The sequence below is a fragment of the Olea europaea genome, chromosome 13 (assembly GCF_002742605.1).
Source record: "Olea europaea var. sylvestris chromosome 13, O_europaea_v1, whole genome shotgun sequence".
Lineage (NCBI taxonomy): Eukaryota > Viridiplantae > Streptophyta > Magnoliopsida > Lamiales > Oleaceae > Olea > Olea europaea.
This window is the reverse complement of record NC_036249.1, coordinates 23,903,964-23,926,241: the sequence shown is the minus strand read 5'-3', so window position 1 is coordinate 23,926,241 and position 22,278 is coordinate 23,903,964. Positions and strand designations below refer to the sequence as shown.

At 31.0% G+C, this 22,278-nt stretch overlaps 2 protein-coding genes across 3 annotated transcripts in view; both read left to right on the top strand.

Annotated features, from left to right (window-relative positions):
- The window catches only part of LOC111407954 (probable chlorophyll(ide) b reductase NYC1, chloroplastic), an 8,329-nt gene extending 5,904 nt beyond the window's left edge, over window positions 1-2,425 (top strand). For both annotated transcript variants that reach the window (XM_023037680.1, XM_023037681.1), the window contains exon 10: window positions 1,831-2,425. In XM_023037680.1, the coding sequence (XP_022893448.1) occupies window positions 1,831-2,016 (186 nt within the window). In that variant the 3' untranslated portion in view covers window positions 2,017-2,425. The remainder of the gene's footprint in view (window positions 1-1,830) is intronic.
- Window positions 2,426-12,348: 9,923 nt separating this feature from the next.
- Window positions 12,349-19,004, top strand: LOC111407953 (probable histone H2A variant 3). Its single transcript, XM_023037679.1, has 2 exons — window positions 12,349-12,687; window positions 18,428-19,004. The coding sequence occupies exons 1-2, from the start codon at window positions 12,574-12,576 to the stop codon at window positions 18,722-18,724; spliced, it is 411 nt and encodes a 136-aa protein (XP_022893447.1). The 5' UTR covers window positions 12,349-12,573; the 3' UTR covers window positions 18,725-19,004.
- Window positions 19,005-22,278: the final 3,274 nt, after the last annotated feature.

The following is a 22,278-nucleotide window of genomic DNA, read 5'->3' as shown; positions in this document are numbered from 1 at the left end:
TCCATCACGGCCGCCTTCAAATCATCAAAGGCCGTTTGACATTTCTCGGACCAATCCCATGTCTTATTCTTCTTCAATAGGTTCGTTAGTGGGGCTGCCCTCACTGAGTAGCCCTGGATGAACTGCCGATAATAATTAACTAGACCAAGGAAAGAACGAAGTTCGGTTACCTTGGTTGGTGCTTCCCACTCCTTGATTGCTTTTACTTTTGCCTCGTCCATCTTCAAGCGCCCGTGGCCAATGATATGTCCAAGGAAGTGCACCTCCTCCTTGGCAAAGGAACATTTTTCCTTTTTGATGTATAGCTCATTCTCCCACAATGCTTGGAACACTGTTTGGAGATGTTTTGCGTGATCCTCCAAGTTGTCGCTATAGATGACAATGTCATCCAAGTATACCACCACGAACTTGTCCAAGTAAGGTTGGAAAATCCTATTCATCAATGTGCAAAATGTGGTCGGGGCGTTGGTTAAGCCAAAAGGCATTACCAACCATTCGAATGAGCCATATCGAGTGATGCATGCTGTCTTAGGCTCATCCCCTTCTGCAATCCGTACTTGGTAATATCCCTTTTGTAGATCCACCTTTTTGTAATATTTTGCACTACCAAGTCTATCAAATAAATCAGCAATCAAAGGAATAGGATACTTGTTTTTAGTTGTTACCTTGTTGAGCGCCCGGTAATCTATACACATGCGTAACGATCCATCATGCTGCTTTTGGAACAAGACCGGAGCGCCATAAGGTGCCTTCGAAGGTCATATCCTCCTCGTGTCAAGCAACTCCGTCAATTGCTTTCGAAGTTCTTCCAGCTCTGGTGGTGCCATCCGATAGGGTGCCATGGATGGTTGTTTGACACCCGGTTCCAACTCAATCTTATGATCCTAGCCGAGGGGAGTCACAACGGGCACCTCCGATTGTGACTAAGTCATTTGACAAGTAGGTTGATGAGGTTCTAGCAGATCGCATTGTTCGAAGGCGTGGAGTGCCTCCTTGCCAACAATTTTTGATAAAGTGGAAGGGATTGCCTGAGTCAGAAGCAACGTGGGAACGTCAAGAAGACTTGTGGCAGTTTGAAGACAAACTAAAGCATTACTCGGCGACGAGGGCGTCGCCCAAATAGGCAGGGGAGAATGTCACGACTCGCTCGCTTTTGGTACAAGAAGATCGAGAAATTTAAAATGTTGACGACTTGAGGCTAATCGGAATATTCTAGACTCCCACAAGTGCATGAAGATTGCTAGAATATGGTGGGACATTCTAGACGCCTACAAGCTCCTCACTTGGTGAATTATTCTAGATCATCCTAGTTTAGTCCATAAATATTTTAATGTAAATATTTGTATAGATAATTCTAGATGTGTAATCTAGACCATTGGATAGAAAAGATTCTAGCCATCCATTTGAGGAGGTTACTACTATAAATAGTTTGGTAGGATTCATTTGAAGGCATCAAGAGAGTGAAGTTGTAAAGAATATCCTTATTCAATACAAAGCCTTCTTTGTAAGTTCATGTGTTCCTTCATTGTCCCTTTCTTAAAGTGTTCTACTTAGTACCTTTCTAAGACATCAACGCCAATCGGGAGGCTGACTTAGTGTAATAACCGCGGGGGCGGAAGTTGAAGACACTAAGGCCGCACGGTTCTTGGAGGAAATTAGCAAGTCCGTGACAATAGGCTCCACATGGTACATCAGAATTTCCATTTTTTCCCTCAAAGAAAATCTTTTGGTGTTATATAATCCATTGATGTAACAAAGCAGGAAGATCTGGCTTGATATTTGATGTTGTATTCCTTCATATAAAGTTGTTAATTAATATAGATTTTTCAGGGACGAGCACTTTACGCTGCAGAGGCAGATAGACTTCGCAACTGGGCAGAAAGTCGAACCCGGTTTTCCTTTACTGATGCCATGGAGATGTACTCTGAAAATACATGGGTTTCTGTGTTTTCACTTTCAGTAGTGTGTGCATTCATTATCTTATCAAGTACAGGTAGCACATTTCCGGGGACCTGAATGCGGGAAGCTCACTACAAGCCGAGCAATTGAAGAAACACAGAAGACCCCTGTAAATGTATTGGTGAAATCACAAGAAGAAGCAAAGAGGTGCACAGTTTTTTTCTCCCTGCATCCTTATTGTGATGCTGATTCTTGAACAATTTAAGATACTTGGCAGGTCTCTTATTGGCGCGAGCCCTGCATTCTTTCTTAATCTGCCTATAGCTTTTCTCCAAACAGGATCTTATGTGTAGCATCTGTTCATCATAAAGAATAACTGTGTATTTTTAGGATGCTTACAAGAATTAGGTTTCTTGTTAATTTCAATTGGAAAGTGTACTACAACACAAAATTCCACCTTGTTAGTCCTGCAATTTGTAAAATTCTAGTATTTATTACCTTGCATCTTAATTATCTAATTGCACCATATTTTTAAGTTGTAGAAACATTTCCAAGAGAATTAACGTCTCGAAGAGATTTCTCTATTTAGACTCTTAGAGCATCTTTAAAATTCTTTATACGCTCAGAAAAAAAAAAGAATCCTTACATTTTGGTTCTTCAATTTTATTTTAAGAAATATTTATTGATTTATTCTCATATATTTATCATAATTTTTTATATGTCAATGGACAATTAATTCAAATATGATTTAAAAAAAATTTAAGAAGTGAAGTAATGAAACATATTTCTATTTTAAAAAGTTAAAATATGAAACTTTTGAAATTTATTCTTAACTATTGGAGCATACTCAAATGACTGTTTAAAAAATAGTATGCTCTCTATGTTATAGAGCAAATACCTAAAAATAAGCTTCTATAAACTTTATTTAAAAAGTTGAAAAGAGAGTGAATTTGGTTTTAAGATACAGTTTGCTCTACTGATATTATTTGAATTGATTGACAATAGACATAAAAAATAAAATTAAATAAAAGATAAAGATAAATCAATAAATATTTTTTGAAAAAAAAATGAAGAACCAGAATAGAGAGTATTATTAGATTGTATAAATATATATCTCTCTATATTTGAAAAAAATTTCTTTTATGCAGAAGACACTCTTTTTAAATAAAGATTCTCTTAATTAGGCTCTCGTCCCTACCTCTCAAAAATCTAGACGGAGCAAGGATGGGGGATGACTGTCCTTAGCCGTCCATTGCAATCCATAATTCCCTATTGCACATTAGCATTACGATTAGTCGAAAGTCCATCTCCAATTACTCCACGCATGGAAGAAACCCTAAAATTTTGACTTCTTCACTAAACAAAGAGACTTGATTGATCATAAATTAGAGTATGTTCAATTGATGGCATTAAATTGAAGTTCACCGATCTAGTTACAAGTATGGTAAAAGTTTAGTCACCTTGTTTCTAGTATGATAAAAGTCGAGCAACCTCGCTGGTAGGATTAATTAGGGATGGCAGTCGGGTTCGTCGGCTCGGACCGCCTGTGGCTTTGCTTGGCTTGAAAAAAGCTCGAGGCTCGAGCCAAACCCCATTTTGAGGTGCCGAGCAAAGTCCGAGTCGGCTCGAGTTCACGAGCCTATATTTATATATTAAAAATAAAAATATAAAATTAAAGGCAGCAGGTTGCTACCTTAGAAAAAAGCACCTTCCTTCATATTTAAAAAAAAAAAAAATAAATAAAAAAAATAAATTGAGCCCTCCAGGCTTGGCTAAAAAAGGTCCGAGCCAAAAGCTCGGATTGAGCCTATTTTTTGTTGAGCTTTTGCTTGGCTCGGCTCGGGCACAAAAAATGTTCGATAATTTTACCTGAGTCGAGCTCGAGCGACTCGACTCGTTGACATCTTTAAGTAATTGATTGATATGTTTGCACATCATTAGATTTGATGAACATTTTCATCAGTCTCATTGACAAAATTCAAATTGAGTGACCTAATTGCTTGTAAATTAAAGTCCAAATCAAAGTCCAGTGACCTATTTGCAAGTATTGTGAACATTGATGATCCCTTGTGCGATTTACCTAAAGAAACACGATTATATTGAAATATGGGTTAAATTCACTGATGGCCATCTAACTTTATATTTAGTCACCATGATCACTAATGACCATCTAACTTTATATTTAGTCAGCATGATCACCTTATTTGATTTTGTTTTACAAAAATAAATTTTTTATTTTTTTAAAATTTTAAAAACAGCTTTTTTCAAAATAAGTTTTTATTTTATTTTTTGTAATTAACTTTTTATAAAATAAGTTTTATTTTAACTTTTTAAATTTAATTTTAAATGCAAAGTTATCGCTTTAACCCTTTAAAATTAGTGAAATAAAGTTGATTGGCCAAAATAAATTGAATGATCACGTTGAAATAAAATTAAATTGAGTGACTATGTGACATCAAAGGGAAATACATGGAAATGATATTTTCAAAAGGGTTAGTTTTCCAAAATGGCCCTTAGGCAAATTTCATACCAAAAATGCCCTCCATTTGAATATTACATAACAAGGTACCATAATATAAAAATTTTCTATTTTAGTCCTTAAAAATTTAGACATTGGTTGAAACTTGATATTTTTATTTGATTTATTTGATTAATATTTTTATTTGATTTATTTGATTTTTGTTCGCTCTAAGTAGCCCCCATTATTGGTATCAGAGCCATAGAGATAATAAGAAAACTTTTAGATTATAATTCTTAAATTAACATATATAAATTTTTACAAAAACATATTGATCATGAGAAAATTTATAACAAATAAATTATTTAGAGAAATAAAATTTTAGATACATATTGACACCTAGGCTTTATAATTTAAATAATAGACATTTAAAAGAATATTTAAATTATACATCTTTAAAATAATAAATTATAGATATCATGGAAATAAAAATAAGAAAAACAAATAATCATTATAAATTAGAAGAAGAAAGAGGCAGTTATATATTTCTAAAACCTATTAACAATAAATTAATGACACTAATAATAACTGAAGAATTACCTAAGGAAATAAAGGAACAAATATTAAAAAAATTAATAATAGAAACAATAAAAGAAAAATATATATATGAGAAAATTATTGATATATATTTAGATGAAGAAATTAATTTATATTATAAAGAAATAAAAGTATGAGTACAAGCGATAATACACATCAAAAATTAAATAAATTACTTTTAAAAATGGATAAAATACAAGAAGAAATAAGAAAAATAATGTTAATACAAGAAGGAATGAGAATACCAAATAATAGACAATTAGCAAAATTAAAATGTGAAAGACTACGATTTGAAAGCAAATATTTTACTATAGTAAAAGAAGAATTAGTAGATTCAGAGATAGCTGAGAGAAGATTTGGAAAAATAATGGATAAAAAAGAAGATAAAATATGCAAATTAACCTATGAGTTAGAAATAGGAAAAAATTAAGATATCAATAAGAGAAATGAAGTAAAAGAAACAAGAAATGATATAAATATATTAAAAATTGAGATTAGAGAATTAAAAGAAAATAATAAGAATAAAAATAAGAAAATAGATAAAAATCTTATAGAAAAAGAAATGACTCGGATAGGAAAGAAACATATAGAAAAAAAAATATAGTAATAGAAACATGAAGTATGGATGATGAATTTAAAAAAATATATTACCAAAGATATTAGAAGAAGAAGAAACTAGAGAAAAAGCATTAGGAGAATTAAAAGTAGAAGAAAAGAAGATGAATGAAGAGTTAGATTTGTTAATAGAAATTTTGATCAATTGAACTTAACTGATATTAGTGAATACTAAATTTTAATAAATACTGGAGGAAGACTTAATCTATCAGGAACTTCTAAACATGAATTACATGATACATATAAAAGTTATGCACCTATATATAATAAACCATATAGACGATTTTATGACAAAATAAGAGATAGAGAACGACCCAGAGGAAATATAAGGATAAATTTGAACTAAATGATAATTATAATAAACCAATCGAGCATGGAGGAACAAAACCAGATTTAAATTGTAAAATAGATACTAAAAAAGCCTTATTAACTTGGGGCAGATTCGATGATATTATTCTTTTTATATAACAAAGATGACACGTGGGAAAATACTGAAAAATGAATAGATTTCTTAATAGCATCCTTTGAAGGAGATGTTAGAAATTGGTAGGAAGGAATAAGCAATGATACAAAAACATTAATAAAAAGAAATGTACAAACAGAAATAATCATATCTATCAATAGACAAGGTATAGAAAAATTAGTGAAATATATTTCAGATGAATTTTTAGGAGAAAATTGGATAAGAAATGTTGAAAAGGAATCAATAGGAGAAAAAGATAATGTTAGAATAAAATTAATAAATTTAACAATATGTGATATATATAAAATTAAAGAATATACTTGTGAATTTAGAAATTACTATTATGTTCAATTTTATAATAATGAAAATTAAGAAGTATACCAAGACATATATTATAATAAGTTATCAGGTTTATGGGGAATATATTTTAAAATAGAATTTGAAAAATATGTTAGAGATAATATTGGAATACCTAGGACTTTAGGTTCAAGAATAAATTTTTTATTTGAAAGACTTGCATATATATGTCAACAAAGGCAATTAATAAAAAAAAGGAAAACTAACTAAAATATGTGGTGAAAATATGGAAATTCCTGTGCATTGAGGATGTAATCCTGAAAGAAGAATTAATAAAATAAAATATAAAAATAAAAAATTTAAAAAATTTAGAAATTTTAATAAAAAATATATAAAATCTAAAAGAAAGTATTATAAAAGAAAAAATAACTTATATAATCAACAGAAAAATAAGAATTATAAAAAAAATAAAAGCCAATGTAAGTGTTAGAATTGTGGAGAGATAGGTCATATAAGTTCTGATTGTGATAAAAAGAAAGTAAGAATATTACAAAAAGAATATTTAGAAATAAAAGATGAATTAAGTGAAATATCAGATATTGAAGAATATTATGATCAAGAAGTATATAGAAGTGAAACAGAAGAAGGTGGATCAGGATCTGAATAAAGAAATTGAAGAAATAGAAAGTAATAATATAAATATACAAGAATATGAAGGAATAGAAGGATATGGATTAAAAGTTACTTTTGACAATAACAAGTTTAGAAAATTGTAAAAATTATCGTTAGACTTAAAAATAGGAAAATGGGAAGTCTTTGATAGGATTTGGAAAAGAGAAAGAATAGCAATAAACGAATATCACAAAATAGAAAAAATCATAGATGTAAGAACAACTCATGAGCAATATAAATTAAATCTTTTAACAAGAAATACAGTTGATGAACTATTAACAAAGATTAGTAAAAAACAAAGTGAAAAAAATCCAATATATTTATTTAGCAGGAATACAAAAAATGTTTAAATCACTATTTAGAAAAGGGATAAACTCACCCTTAACTATAACTTTACATGATGGAAGAATAATAAACTTAAAAGATAGTCATTTAGGAACAATAAAAGGAAATTTAGCATGTCAAAAAATCATGTTTACATGTTACCTAAAATATCGTGTATCATTGAAAGATAGAAACTTTAATGAAATTTTAGGACTACATTTCAAGCTTCATAGAGATGATATTATGTAACCAGATGATTAAATTATGACTATAGAATATAGAGTTTTATACACATTTACCAATTCTAATTATGAGAATATTTATTCCAATAAATCATATATTGAAATTCATAAAGAATGTAAAGATATTAGTAAAATAATATAAACAAATAAACAAATAAGTTTAATTCCAGAATAATATGAATTTAGCATAGCAAAAAATAAACCTGAAATAACAGAATTAAATGAAAGAGAATATTATAATAATATAACATTTAAGGATGGAAAATTAATCAAAAGATCAAAAAGTCTTAAAATGCCAAATAAAAACCAGTTAGAAGATATCAACAAAATAAAAGAAATAAAATTATATAGGAACGCTGGAAACATGAAAATAGAAGGAGAATATTATAATAGAAGAGAAAATATAAATGGATCAAATATATTAATAGATACAGGAGCCAGTGAATGTCATATAGCTTCGATTAGAAACAAAGGACTAATAACTCATAAAACTGAACTATATAAATATGTAAATTTTGATGGACAAGTACATATAACAGATTTAGAAGTTAAGGTACCAATAAAAATAGGAGGAATAGATCTCTTAGTACCATGTTATATAGATAGAAGTATGGATATAAATCCTCATATATTTTTAGGAATGAGTTTTCTAAATGGATTAGAAGATTATAGTATAAAAAAACAAGGATTATATATTGTTCATAATGGACAAACTTCATTATGTAAAAAATATTAGATGAATAATCAGATAAGTTTCTCATTAACTGTGTATATACAAATTACTATTGTAGAAATAAATATAACAACTTGTGCTTTGATAGATACAGGAAGCGATATAACAATATTTAAATTTTTTTTAATAAAATCATGGAATAATAATAGCAATATAAAAATAACTGGCGTTACAGGAGAAAGTATTCAAATAATTAATAGTGCTGATAAAGTTAATATAATTCTTGGAAGTAAACAAGTAACAATAAACAAAATTTATAAATATGATAAATTAGAATGTGATATATTATTAGGAAATGATTTCATACAACAATTTCAATATTATAAACAAAATAATTATATGATAATGTTACAAACACTTTGTGGACACTTATTAAAATTTTTTAGAGAATTTAAACCTTATAGAGTTCAGCCAGCCCAACGTGGTGATAAATGGGAGAAAAAACAAATTCTTAATAATGAAAAAAAAAATAAAAGAATATTATATAAGAAGGTTCTAAAGACAGGAATAAAAATGAGTATAGAAAAAATAATTGAACAATTAGAAAAAGTTTATGCAGAAAATTCATTATTACTTTGGAAACCATATCACCCAAAAGCCAAAATAGAATTAACAGAAAACGTTATAATAAGAATATGACCAATGATATATACAATAGAAGACACAATAATTTAAAAAATAAATAAAAGAATTATTAGAACAGAAACTTATTAGACCTAGTAATGGACCTCATTGTAGTCTAGCCTTTATGGTTATGAACCACTCTCAACAAATTAGATGAAAAGTTATAATGGTTATAAATTATAAAGAATTAAATAAATTACTAAATTTGATGATTACTTTCTACCAAATAAAGAAGTACTAATAAATCTTACAAAAGGAAAATAATACTATTCTAAATTTGATTGTAAATCAGGATTTTGACAAGTAAAAATGGAAGAAGATAGTATACAATATACTGCATTTAGCACACCTCAAGGAAAATATAAATGGTTAGTTATGTCATTTGGTTTAAAAAATGCACCATAAATATATCAAAGAAAGATGGATAATATATTTAAAAAGTTTAATGAATTTCTAATAGTTTATATTGATGATATATTAATATGTTCTAATAGTAAATGAGAACATAGAAATCATTTAATCCAATTTATTAATGAATGTAAAAAAGAATGGATTGTACTAACTAAAAAGAAATTTATAATAAAAAATAAGAGATAAACTTTCTTGGATTATCAATAGATAAAAGAGGGATAAAATTACAAACTCATATATCCAAAAAGATAGAAAGTTTTCCAGATAAATTAGAATCCAAGGAACAAATTCAGAAATTCTTAAGATATTTAAATTATGCAGAAGGATTTATTGAAAATCTTTCTAAGAAAAAACATAAAATCCAAGTTTTATTTAGAAAAACAAATACGAAGGGATGGAATGAAGAACATACAGAAATAGTTAGATCATTAAAAGAAGAATGCAAAAATCTACCAAAATTAAGATTACCAGATGAAAAAGATAATTTAATTGTTAATACTGTGCCTCAGATAAATATTGGGCTGCAATATTAAAAACAGATCTTAATGAAATTTTTAGATACTCGAGTGGAACTTTTAACCAAACAGAAATAAATTATACTACTCATGAAAAAGAATTATTAGCAATTATTAGAGGAATAAAAAAGTTCTCATTGTTTTTATTATCCAAGAAATTTATTGTTGAAACTGATAATTCTCAAATTGCAGAATTAGTCAAGAATAAGTTACCCTCAGAACCACAATACAAAAGGCTTCATAGATGGCAAGCTTGTTTAGCATTCTATAACTTTGATATAATCCATATTAAAGGAGTTAATAATTTTCTTGCAAATTTTCTCAACAGAAACATAGAATTTGTTGCTGGATAAAGCTAAGGTCATGGAGTTATATCAATCCATTCTACATATACAAGAAAGGACAAACTTTCTTAAAGAAGAATCTGAAGATATAGGTTCTGGAACAACCCAAATCTCAGAGATGTTCAACTCAAATATGAATATATTATTGAATATCACTGCTGAAAATCATAAATATGCCATTGAACTCAAAAATCAAGTTGATGCTATTGCAGCACAACTGAAAAATATATTGTTTGAAACAGATATACCAAAGAGCTTAGAAATGAGTTTTCCAAATCAATATCAAACAGGGACAGCTGGAAGCAGCAGTGGACCCAGACGTGATAACATACCAACCAATAATAAAGGAGATTCAATTTTTGTATCATCAACCAAGAAAGTTATGATACATGGAGATAAAAGAGATACCAAAACAAGCAGTATCATAGACCAAGAAGATAAAATCCCTTTAGATCTAAACGAAGAAAAATATGCCAAAATAGTCAAAATCGCTTATGAAATAAAGATAAGTGATTCATATTTCATTTCTCCGGGAATTAATGTTTATCTCAGAATAACAGTCATGGAAGGATGCGACCTTTCATTCATAAAAATCATGACAGACTATGGATTCATGGATTTGATTTATCCAGGAAAAGATTTTATTGAAATCTCGAAGTTTGATGATATATTCATTAAAGAAGTTTCAAGATTTGCCAAAAGAAAGAAGATATTTTTAAAATTCTATTCAATCAGTTCAGAATATGATGGAGTTGTTTACTATCCAATTGAACACATAATCTCAATTGGGTATGTTGCAGCCTATTTTCAAATTGATGTTACGGAGAACAACATAAAAGTCCCAAAGTAACAAAATCATGGATTAGACATAGAAGAGCACTTGGAATTAAAGTCATCTACAACATTGCCAAAAACTTGTTTGATAAAAAATTCTCGTATCTATGCCAATATGAGAATTGGATGCTAGTATCCAATGGAGGATATGCAAAATTAGAAATTTTAAAAGACTATATTACAAGATTTGATATACATCAATTCCCTGAATGTCCTACCACTATAAAAGAATCCGGCCAACTAAGGGAGTGCCCCAACTGCATGTGAAGAAATGTAAGAAGAGGACAAAGCACCTTGTGTATGAAGGGCAATAATACTACATGTGAAGATATTGAAAATAAAGAGCAATAATAGAAAAAGATGCTCTTTGGATAGAAAAGTTGAACCAACATGTGAAGATGTAGGCCCAAAGGGAAGAAAATAGAAAGGCAAGTGTACCTTGCTGATGTATTCAACGATATAATAGAGTTTAAAAAACTTGTATAAATAGAGACATTACCATAGAAGAAAATCATCTCATCCTATCTTGAATTCTCGAGTTGTAAAGCAATAGCCTATTCTCAGTTTTTAAAATCAGTTTTTTCTGAAAACCCCTTGTACCAAAATAAAAGTGTTGTATCAATCCTAATAGAAATAAAATTCCAATATCTTGATATCAATATGAGTTTCTAAATTTTTTCCCCATAGATTCTTGAAAGATCAAATAGAAAGTTTCATTCTTATTTTAGCAAAAAGAGAGTTTTCCTTAACAGAAGTCTAGAGTTTTATTCTTTAGAAGTTGATACAGTGAGAGCAAGTAGCTGAAACAGTAACAATTCCGTGAAGGCAGGAGGCCGTTGAAGGAAGCAGTTTACAAATTCAGAGCTCGAAGGTCACTCGGTTCTAAGAATACATGTCTAGATCAAACCTAAGGTAAAACTATTAAACTTTTACTAAAATTAGAATGAATCTTTTAAAGGTCTTAAAAGAATCGCATGGACAATTGTATGATGATTATTTTGATAAATGTCAAGATATACAGTTGAAGGATTAGATAATTTATTATAAAGAATGTTAGAAAAAATAAAGAATATTATATCTCAATTAAAAAATCCAAATTTACCATTTGAAAGATATAGTATTTTAATTAGAAAATATGAGATGAATGTTGCAGATTATTCTTATATATTAGATCATAGAATGATTTTATTTTCCAATATTTAAAATAGAGTAAACAGAGAATAAAATGATTAAAAGATTAGAACATATATTATAATATTTAAAGAATCATTACATTAATATTGACATTTACATGACAAAAAAAGGAATGGTAACAGTCAAATAGAAAGCTGTCGACATCAAATTGGATGATGATTGTGACACTGAGATGGCATTGGTGGATTTAATCCATTGAAATCTACGAATGTTGAAAAGTAATTGCGTCATTGTGCTCCAAATATCCACCCCAATCACGGATCATCACTCTGCTCATCGTCTTCGTCGTCTAGCTCTATCTACGATTAATTCGAAATAGATTTGAGTATTATCGAATAAATCGGCGTGAAAATGTCGGGAAAAGGTGCAAAAGGATTGATTATGGCCAAATCGTCGGTCGCAGGGGGAAGCAAGGACAAGGATAAGAAGAAATCCATCTCTCGATCGTCTCGTGCGGGACTCCAGGTGCACTCCTATCCTCATTCTACCTTCTAGAATTTGTAAAATTATTTTGGATTCGTGTACCTGTTTCGAGTTTCTTTAATATTTTTGGGGGGTTTGAATATGATTTGTTTTGTTGTTAAGTTTTTGGGTGTTTTCGGAACGGTTGTAGTGTCTCGATTGTTTTTGATGTTGTGTTTGTAGTTATAAGGACGTTAAGTTTTCGAGTAATTGAGTGTTGGTTTATCTGTTTGGTGTTTGGTCTGAAAATTGGCTGCTGCTGAGTAAGGTCTGTTCTTAAGGAACGTTCTGATTTATGATTATTATTTTACAATGTACGAGTTTTTATTCAGTCTTAGCGGTTGCTTTTCAGAGAAAATACTCTTCTTTCTTTTTTGATTTATGAGTACTTTTGGCATAACTAGAGTTTATTCAGGGTCTTGTTAAACTAGTGAAGAATCGAAAATAGTCTTTTAAAGTTGAGGAGAACAACAAGGTAGATATGGAAGTGTTGTATGATAGACTAAATGAATATGATTAGTCAACAGACACATGATAAGAATGTAAACCGAAAGCCAATAAACTCTTCCTGGTAATGCCAGTAAAAGTAAATTAGCACTTAGCAGATATGAAGCCTTACAAGTATATGCTTGTGTACCCTCCCCACCCCCACACCCCCCACAACAAAAAAAGAAAAAAGAAAAAAAAGGGCATGTTATAGGAGGAAAAGGGTAAATGTAGTAGCATTTTTGTCGGGTTGTGGTTAAAAAAATTATCTTCATCATATTAATCACATGTTGCCTTAACTTCACTGTTGCTTATAAAAAATTTCCTCTTTTTCTGAAGTATTATTCCTGATGATTAGAAGTCTTGAAGTCTTTGAGTTTGACTTTGTAGTTGACCCACAATTCAAATTTTTGCTAAATATTACTGGCTCTATTTGTACTTGTGCTAATGTTCTATCTATGTGCTACATATAAAAGGAGGGTATATTTTAGTGGTATAACATCTCCTCTTTGGCCTGATGGATGCAATGTTTGAACATATGTGATTTTAATAAAATTTGAATTGATTTTTAACAGCATTGAACGTCTTATGGCTTTAGTCTTTTTCTTGGCCTGACATTGACTTCTTTAAGTCTAAATTGGCCAGCAAAAAGGTGGAACTACTTAGAAGTCTAAAGTTTTCTACAGGAAAAAAGAACTTACAAAAAATTCATAAATTGAAGAATAACGACACATCGACAACTGTTGATTGCTTTACAAATCCATTCATCTTCCTATAGATTGGTGCTACTAAATCTGTACCTATACCTTTATTTATAGGTTTTGTGGTTATGATTTTAAATGATAAAAATCTAAAATTTATAAGGTACTTTGAGACAAATAAGTGAACTGGTATTCATGATCGAAGTATCTTGCAACCCAATCTCATACTACCCTGTTGGACTAAGTGTGCCTTACTCCTTTCTTTCATGTGATCCCAGATTAGTTCAATAAATTTGGAACATGGGCTCGTACGATCCAGAATCTCAAGTGAAAATATAAAACAATACATAGACATATGAAAATATAAACCAATACAACTCAAGTTATAACACAGACGTCACCAACAACAAGAAGTTAACAACAACAATTTCCAATTTCAAGAAGACAATAATTCCAATTTCCAAATCACAAAGCTCATCGTTCCAATTCACAATTCATAAATCATAGATTCACAATTCTCTATTTTCATCCACAATATTGTTCCATTTTTCACAGATGATCTATTTTCGCAAGTCACAGATGATTCTCTATTCTCTATTAATTCATAAATCATCATCTATCATTTTTCACCAATCAATATATATAAAATATCACTTCAAGTTATTAAAGAAAATGGTATAAAAATGGACTAAAAAAGAGATAGAAGAGAGAGCTCGCGGGGCCCGCAGCACTGCAAGGGCGGAGGGAGTCGAGGAACTGTTGGTTGGCTGGGGCCATGATCTGGTGAAATAAAAAGGAAGATAGCCGGGGCCGCTATTAATCGTTTTAAGTCTTCAAGTCAATACATCGCCTGACCATTTTAGGACTATCTAGGGAGCCAAATTGGGAGAAAGAGAAAATGAGAAGAATGGGGAAAAATGAATGAAGAAAGAAGGGAAAAATGAATGAAGAATGAAAAGAAAAATGAGAGAATGAGTTGCAGAGCAAGATTGAAGGAACCAAGAAGAAATCTTCAAGCTTGATTTCAATTTCATTTGTTCAACTACAGGAGGTAAGAAAACTTTCTTTTCAAGAATAGTAATAGACTTGCTTGGGTTTTAAATTGTAGATCCCTATTTTTGAAAAAAAGAATAGAAAGAAAAGAGCAAATAAAATTAATTGCCAGCACAGGTGGCTGTTGTGCTCGCTGGGTGCTAGCTCCGCCACTACTACGATCCTATGATTAAGTCATGTTTTTAACAACTATGGTAGCAAATATGTTTATTTTCACAACAGTTGTTTTGGAATTAAAAATATAAGAAAAATCAGTTTTAGGAAAGCAAAAAAAGAAGCTAGCAATTGTCGAGGGGGCGTACGGCCTCCAATTTTACCCCGAATTTTTGAGATTTTAAGGTACCATTAGTTGTGTCTTTCTTATCAAGTTCACACCACAGTATGGGCAAATTTCTAGTTGGGAAAGGAACAGACTGCTTTTAATCTTGGATGGAAGGAGTATGATGTTCTATTGCCAATGCTCATCCACTACTTGTACGTTCGAAAGCAGCTTGATGAAAACCTAATGTCCTCGAAAGAGAAGTTTGCTCATGGTGTGGAGTAAGCATATCATTGTGATATCATAATTCCAATAATATCTCTAAAGGGTGCGATAGCAATAGAGGTGGCAACGGGTCGAGCCGGCTTAAACACACGAGCTCGGCCCACGAGTTCTAATTTTTTTTTTTTTTTTTTAAGTTTTCAAACTTTAGTTCACATTTTTTACAAGCCGAGCCTTTGATCCAACCCGTGCTTGGCTAAATGATGAGCCTAAGCCAATGAGCCGCTCAGCCCGTTTGACATCCCTAGATAGCAAGGTTCTTTTGACGACATTAAAGTCAAAGAAATGAAAAACTGATGATTCCTTGATAGCCCCATAATTCAAACAAAACAGTAGTGTCTTTCACATTTGAACAAATATACATGGAGACAAGTGCAGTCTTCAACAGAGAAATATAAACTATACTATGATGTTAACTCATAACCATGACATAACTGGCACCCATCAAACAACTGGTAATGAGAGTCTGGAAGAACAGTCTCTAATATGTGTCTAACCAGAAAATCCCCTCTGACCATGCAAATAACCCAAAGATTAAACTACTTCCGGATATATTGCATTTCTGCATTTAGTTGAAGTGGCGATTAATTGATATAACCATAGTTTGGCTAGGTAACTCTAGATTGCGCGGTCTCAGGAGACTTAATTGTCATGATTAAATGAGCATGAGTTGTTTGCAGAGTTTCTGGATTTTAAGTCATGCCTAGATTTAATAGAGCACATGCAACTCACCTGATTACTTGTGTTACCTACTGATGGACTGCTAACAGATCGGACCAATTGATAGTCAAATCACACTCCACCATTTGACTCTATAACCAAGTGTTATCTGAGAAATGTGTTGTAATTGTTTAAAGCAAGTATTGTTTTGTAAAAACGGGTGGGACAGTAAAAGAATGGTGAGAAGTTCCCTCAAAAACCCTTGAAAGTTCATGTATGAGGAATTTCCTTATTTTTCATGGAGTGATAGTAGTGTGTGTCAGCAAACAACTCTAAGCTAGTTCGCAATATAGGATGTGGTTGTGGGGGATAGGATTTGTTTATGAGATGAAGGTTGGGTTTGTTTATGTCCCCATGCTTCTTCATTTTTTAGACCCTACAATTTTTCTTTGCTTAAATGTGTTCCTATAAATTTTATTCTCTATCGGAAAATGGTACAGAATGAATTGGATTCTCTGTTTCCAAGGGACTGCTAGACTTCAGATTTGTCATTTTTATTGACTAATCTTGATAAAGTTTATTTGAAACCTTCTCAATTTGACAGAAGGTTGTGGATATTATAGTGAATGGGCTATTTTTCTCGCAAGCCATTCTTCCGAACTCTTGTTGATTTGGAAAACTACCCGTCTTTGCCCTGTTTAGGTACATTTGAAAATTTTGCAACCCGTTTATATGTATTAAGCTTTGAAAATATAACTATGTATTTGGTATTTGGTCAGAGGGAAACAGTATACTTTTTGAAAGAAATTGAACCAAGAAGTTCTGACTTGTAGGATAAAGCCAAACTTTTAACCCCCGTTTGGCCCCATTCTTTCCGAATTTTAATGGTTGGAATAGTGTTTTTTTGAAAAATGTGTGGTTGAAAAATAATGAAAAGTTTTTTATTTGTGTGTAATGTTTGAAAATAAGAGAGAAAAAGAATGAGAATGAGAATGGGGGTCAAACGGGGGGCTTAACATCCTTTAGGATTTCTATGGAGATGGAGTTCAATGGCATTCCTTATCCTCTTTAGAATTGTAGCTATGCTTTTATAAGTAATAACACCACGATTGTTATATAAAAGGTTGTATAACTTAGTGCTGCTGGTGCTTTTGATTTTTAATTTTGTTTTTCTCAATATATATGCACTGCCATTTTCATCGGCGTGTGTCCAAGTTTTCTCACTTATTAGTGTTTGGTTGGGAGAGATTATTTGAAGTGAAAAATGATGTTTTTTTTTTTTTTTTTTTTTGGGCGTGGTTATAAAGTGAAGAAAAGTTATGGGCTCACGTGCAAATTATTTTGTTGGAAGAATGTGTAATTGAAAATGCGTATGAGGAAAAAAGATTTTCAAATAAGTTGTGCCAAACAAACTTTGAAAGTATTCATGTATATGGTGCGTTAGTGTTTGTTTAGAGGAGTTGTCTATCGTGATTACCTGGATTGTTTCATTGCAAAATGTACATATCTTGATTAGTTTCATCTGAATTTGAATACTGGACATTTGTATAGTTTCACAAGTTCTTTAGTAGAGGGGTTAGTTGAGTTCAATTTAGTCTGCCAACCTTTTGAATGCGTGCGTGGAGGATACTTCTTTTACCAAAGCCATTCAAATCAAGCAAATAGGCAATATCCCTCTTGGTACCGATATGATGCTGCTGTGGTTATATTTATCAGCAGACAGCAGTTTTATGTCAGTCATTATCTAATAACAACCTGAAGGATATATATATTCTGTATGATTCTCTACCTTTAATTTTGAAGAATTTCATGACTTTGTTAATTCATTGGTGAACTAAGGTTAATAGCATAATCTTGTTAGATTTGGGCATAACAGCGTTTTTCTTACCCTTATTTGCCAGAGTTTAACAATACCATTATAGTTTTTGGTATCGTCAATTGGATACAACTGGAGAAAGAAGCCAAAATCTTACCCCGTTCTCCATGCCAAAGCTACACTTCATGAGAATTCTTGGATTTGGGGATTTGTACCAATCTTCAGTATTTGTAATTCAAATCTGCTTAACCTCCTCCTTTGTTAAAGAGGGGTAAGAAACAGTGCGCCACTTTCCCATCACCCAAAATGAAAATAGTAAATAAATGAAGACAAAAATTACAAGATTTGAGTTGAAGTATTTCCTTAAATTCTCTACAATCTAATATTCTTATGGTTGACCATTTCGCATGTATATGATTCTTTGTGAAATTATATCATCTACGTCTCATCATTTTTTGAAATGTACGTCCATAAATACTTCTGCAGTTTCCAGTTGGTAGGATACATCGTCTCTTGAAGGAAAGAACCATGGCAAACGGGAGGGTGGGAGCAACAGCAGCCGTCTACTCTGCGGCAATATTAGAGTATTTAACTGCTGAGGTGTTGGAACTAGCCGGCAACGCAAGTAAGGATCTGAAGGTGAAACGTATTACTCCAAGACATCTCCAACTTGCAATTCGAGGTGATGAAGAACTCGATACTCTGATCAAAGGAACCATTGCCGGAGGAGGTGTAATTCCCCACATCCACAAGTCGCTCATTAACAAATCATCCAAGGACTAGTTTTATTTTGGTATGTTTGCTTTTCTCCAGACGGACAAGTTCTCTCGGGAAGTTTGTGTGACTAAACGCATCATGTAGGCTGCCTTTTCGACTAGCGATATATTTTTCTATTGAGGTTTCTTTTGAACATTCTTATGTGGTACATTTCTTAATGAAATCAACCATTTTAAGTTTGATAATACTCGATTATTTGCCCGTGTTTTCAAGTTTCATTGTGCATTGCTTTGTAAATATGTAATTTTCGCTTTAGTGATGAACAATTTGGGTGACTTATGTACAATTTGTTCCTACATAATGCTAATTCTAAAGAAATTTTTGGAAATTGTATAATTTATTAAGCTTTTTAATAAATAGCCAGCCATTTCATGTAGGTGCGTCTTGCTCTAAATCAATTGACATCATAAAAATCCTATTGATGCCAACTGTTAAAAAGGATACAGTTTCTGCAAATTTCTAACTTTTCTGCATCCTAATCCCGTCTGACAACCATGATTTGAACATTCTTTTTTCTATCGAATCATTTTTAACTATACATTTACACAATAAAATATTTTATATGTAAATTCAAATTTTGTTCAATTTTTTAGCCTTATATTTTTTTTTAAAAATTACTATTCAAAATATTATTATTATTATTATTATTTTTGAATAATGATAGTCAAATGTGCTAAATTATATGGATGCTTTCTTCATTTGTTTTTGTCAAACACAATCTTTACACCAAAAGAGCATGTAGTATTGTCCCATTCCAATATTCCTTTTTCTTTGCACACCATAGTTGATCTCGACGAATGATCTAACGAGCATCAACGTTCATCTTATATTAAGCGTTGGGAACATGTCATATCTATCTATTGATGGATTATTATATTAATATAGTGGATTTTAACATTTGAATTTAGTTTGCTTTCCATCAATGGATTAATATGACACATCATCAGTATTTAGTATAAGATAAGCAAAAGATGAGTATTGATACTTATTAGATCATTCCTATTTAAATATCTAAATAGAGTTAAATTCTTTGGATGTATAAAATTATATCCTCTTACTTCAATTGTGTAGCAAATAGAGGAAGACAACTGGCCCAATCCATATCGGTTGGGGAAGTTGTAGCAAAAGACGTAAAGGAATGGACCATTATATTCCTATCTCTAGACATAATACGAATCACTCCCTATCTCACTAATTAATACTAAACTGTCAAAAATTAAACGGCCATTCAATGCGAACTTATTTCCAGATTTCAGCTGTTGAACAACTTGTAATGCAACCACGCCCAGGCTTTGAATAATTCCTATTCTTAGTGAAATTGTGTTCAAAGCCACAAATACAAGAAATCTCTAACTGCGCTGCTTCAAATAAGAAGTCTTTTAAGCATCTTCTCCGTCTCGGCTCTCAGACCCATTATGTGAAAGCCTCAAAAATCGACTTTCTAGACTATGTATGGAAGAGAAAAATAAATATGGGAAGAGACGAGAATAATTTCACTAGCGATGAACCTTCTATGAAAGTATTGAGAGTTGATTCTATCACAGCGTGTGTTTCGACACTATTTGTTAATTTCTGATTTTTTGTGAATTTTGGGAAACTCGGTATTTGGGTTCATGTATTTATGTTGGATACCATGGAAGAGGAGTATTTTGTGTTGGAAAAAGTTTGGTTTTTGTTGAAAGAGTTCAGATTTTTCATTGTGATCGGATTTATTTATCGAGGTAGAGAAATTTTGATGCTTTGTTCGTTTCATTTGTGTCAATGTGGGTACTGTTGAATTTTTTGACCAAAATTAGGTTGGATTTTTTGAGAAAATAATTTTAACTTAATTCCATTTGATTTTTTTTATCTTATTTCCATCTTTGTGATATTTCTAGGGTTTTTCATGCATCCCTATAAATACTAGACTGTTTTCATAAGTTATATATTAATGAATTATAGAATAATTGGGTAGACACACTTATTATATTTGTTTTCTCCATATTAGTTAATCGAATAAAATACTCCATTTCTCTTTCATTAATTCTTTGACTTTTATCTCATTGTTTTTTTCCGATCATATACTTCATATCTTGTTATATATATTACTTCGATCTGTTTGACTACTAAGTCAATCTAAGAAACATACATCTTAGTATATATCAATGCTTTTATATTCTAATTAATGTATGACATTTTCATTAATACATTAATTATGACCGACGGAAATGTCTTCTCACTTAGAAAACAAACAAAACATTAATTTTGTTTAATGTGGAACACAAAAATGCAGTTGTTTGATGACTTGAAAATTGAAATATCGAAGGGCTTTCTTTAATATTGTACTCGAGAAGTGATTAATGTGTGGTTCAAATTTCTTTGGCCCATGTGAACGTTTACTCCAAATTCTAGAAAATGGCTGAATAAAACTATGGGTCCATTTCAATATCACAAATCATATCATACAGTCAAATTAGATATTTATTATAAAAACTAATTTAAATCTATTTTTTATATTTTATTTTACACGAGTTCCGTTAGTTGGGGGTAATAATATCTGAAATTTTATTTTTTATAATTCAAATTTCCCAAGCTCCAATTACCTCACCTGCTCACCATCTTTATTTTTCTATGGAAAGAGAAAGTTCACCCTTCTTTTTGAGAATTTTTTCTGATTCTTGTTCGTTTGTACTTTTGAAACCATTCCTTCATTCCGATTTATAGAGCAATATATTATTATGTATTTTCGCTTTTTCAATGTAGTCATCTCGACATAGAAACTCTAATTACACCAAACAATTGAATAATTCACATTTGTTTAAAGAACAGATATATGCCACATTGCACAATTGCAACATCTCGAAACTAGAGCAATAAAATATAAAGAAGAATGACCTGATGCTCGAAGCATCGATACACTTTTTAGATTGTTTAGACATACATTTTCTTTTGGTCTGCCTCCCGACTAAAGAGGGAGGTTCAACCAGATAAACCACGGAACTCAATAGACCTTATACTTTATTACTGGATGGAGGTAGTTTAAAACACAGCGTTCGTGTGTCACAATTTTTGAATTTCATTTGTATGGGTCACACAAGCTATGAATTTGACACAATTTAAGTATGAGACATACGAGGGGACACGTACATTCAACACAATTTTGAGAGGAAAAATGAAATAAAAAAGATACCAAAATCACATAATATAGGGGCATATAAAACAGAGGTCTCACATATATTCTAGACAAGTAGAGAAACGATGATCACAAACCCTAGCATTTATATTTTCTAGTCAAATCGACAGACACATTAGAAGTCATAATATTTGCCAAATTGTTATTCGAGATGGTGTTTGGGAGATATTTTTATGTGAAAATATATTTTTGAATAGTAAATTGATGGGAAATGTGTAGTTGAAAAATAATGAAATTTTTTTTATTTACGTGTAATATTATTTTAATAAAGAATGTGTGGTTAAAAAGAAGAGAGAGAAAAATATATTTTGAAAAAAATAGGTACCAAACGAGGCAATTTCACTTTCCTGATCACAACACGAGGAGCGAGATAAACTGATAGTGTGTT

Bases quoted from the DNA above. Each gene is read 5' to 3' on its own strand.
- LOC111407953 (XM_023037679.1), top strand. From the start codon at position 12,574: ATGTCGGGAAAAGGTGCAAAAGGATTGATTATGGCCAAATCGTCGGTC. The intron at 12,688-18,427 runs GTGCACTCCTAT...ATACTTCTGCAG, and splicing joins CGTCTCGTGCGGGACTCCAG to TTTCCAGTTGGTAGGATACA.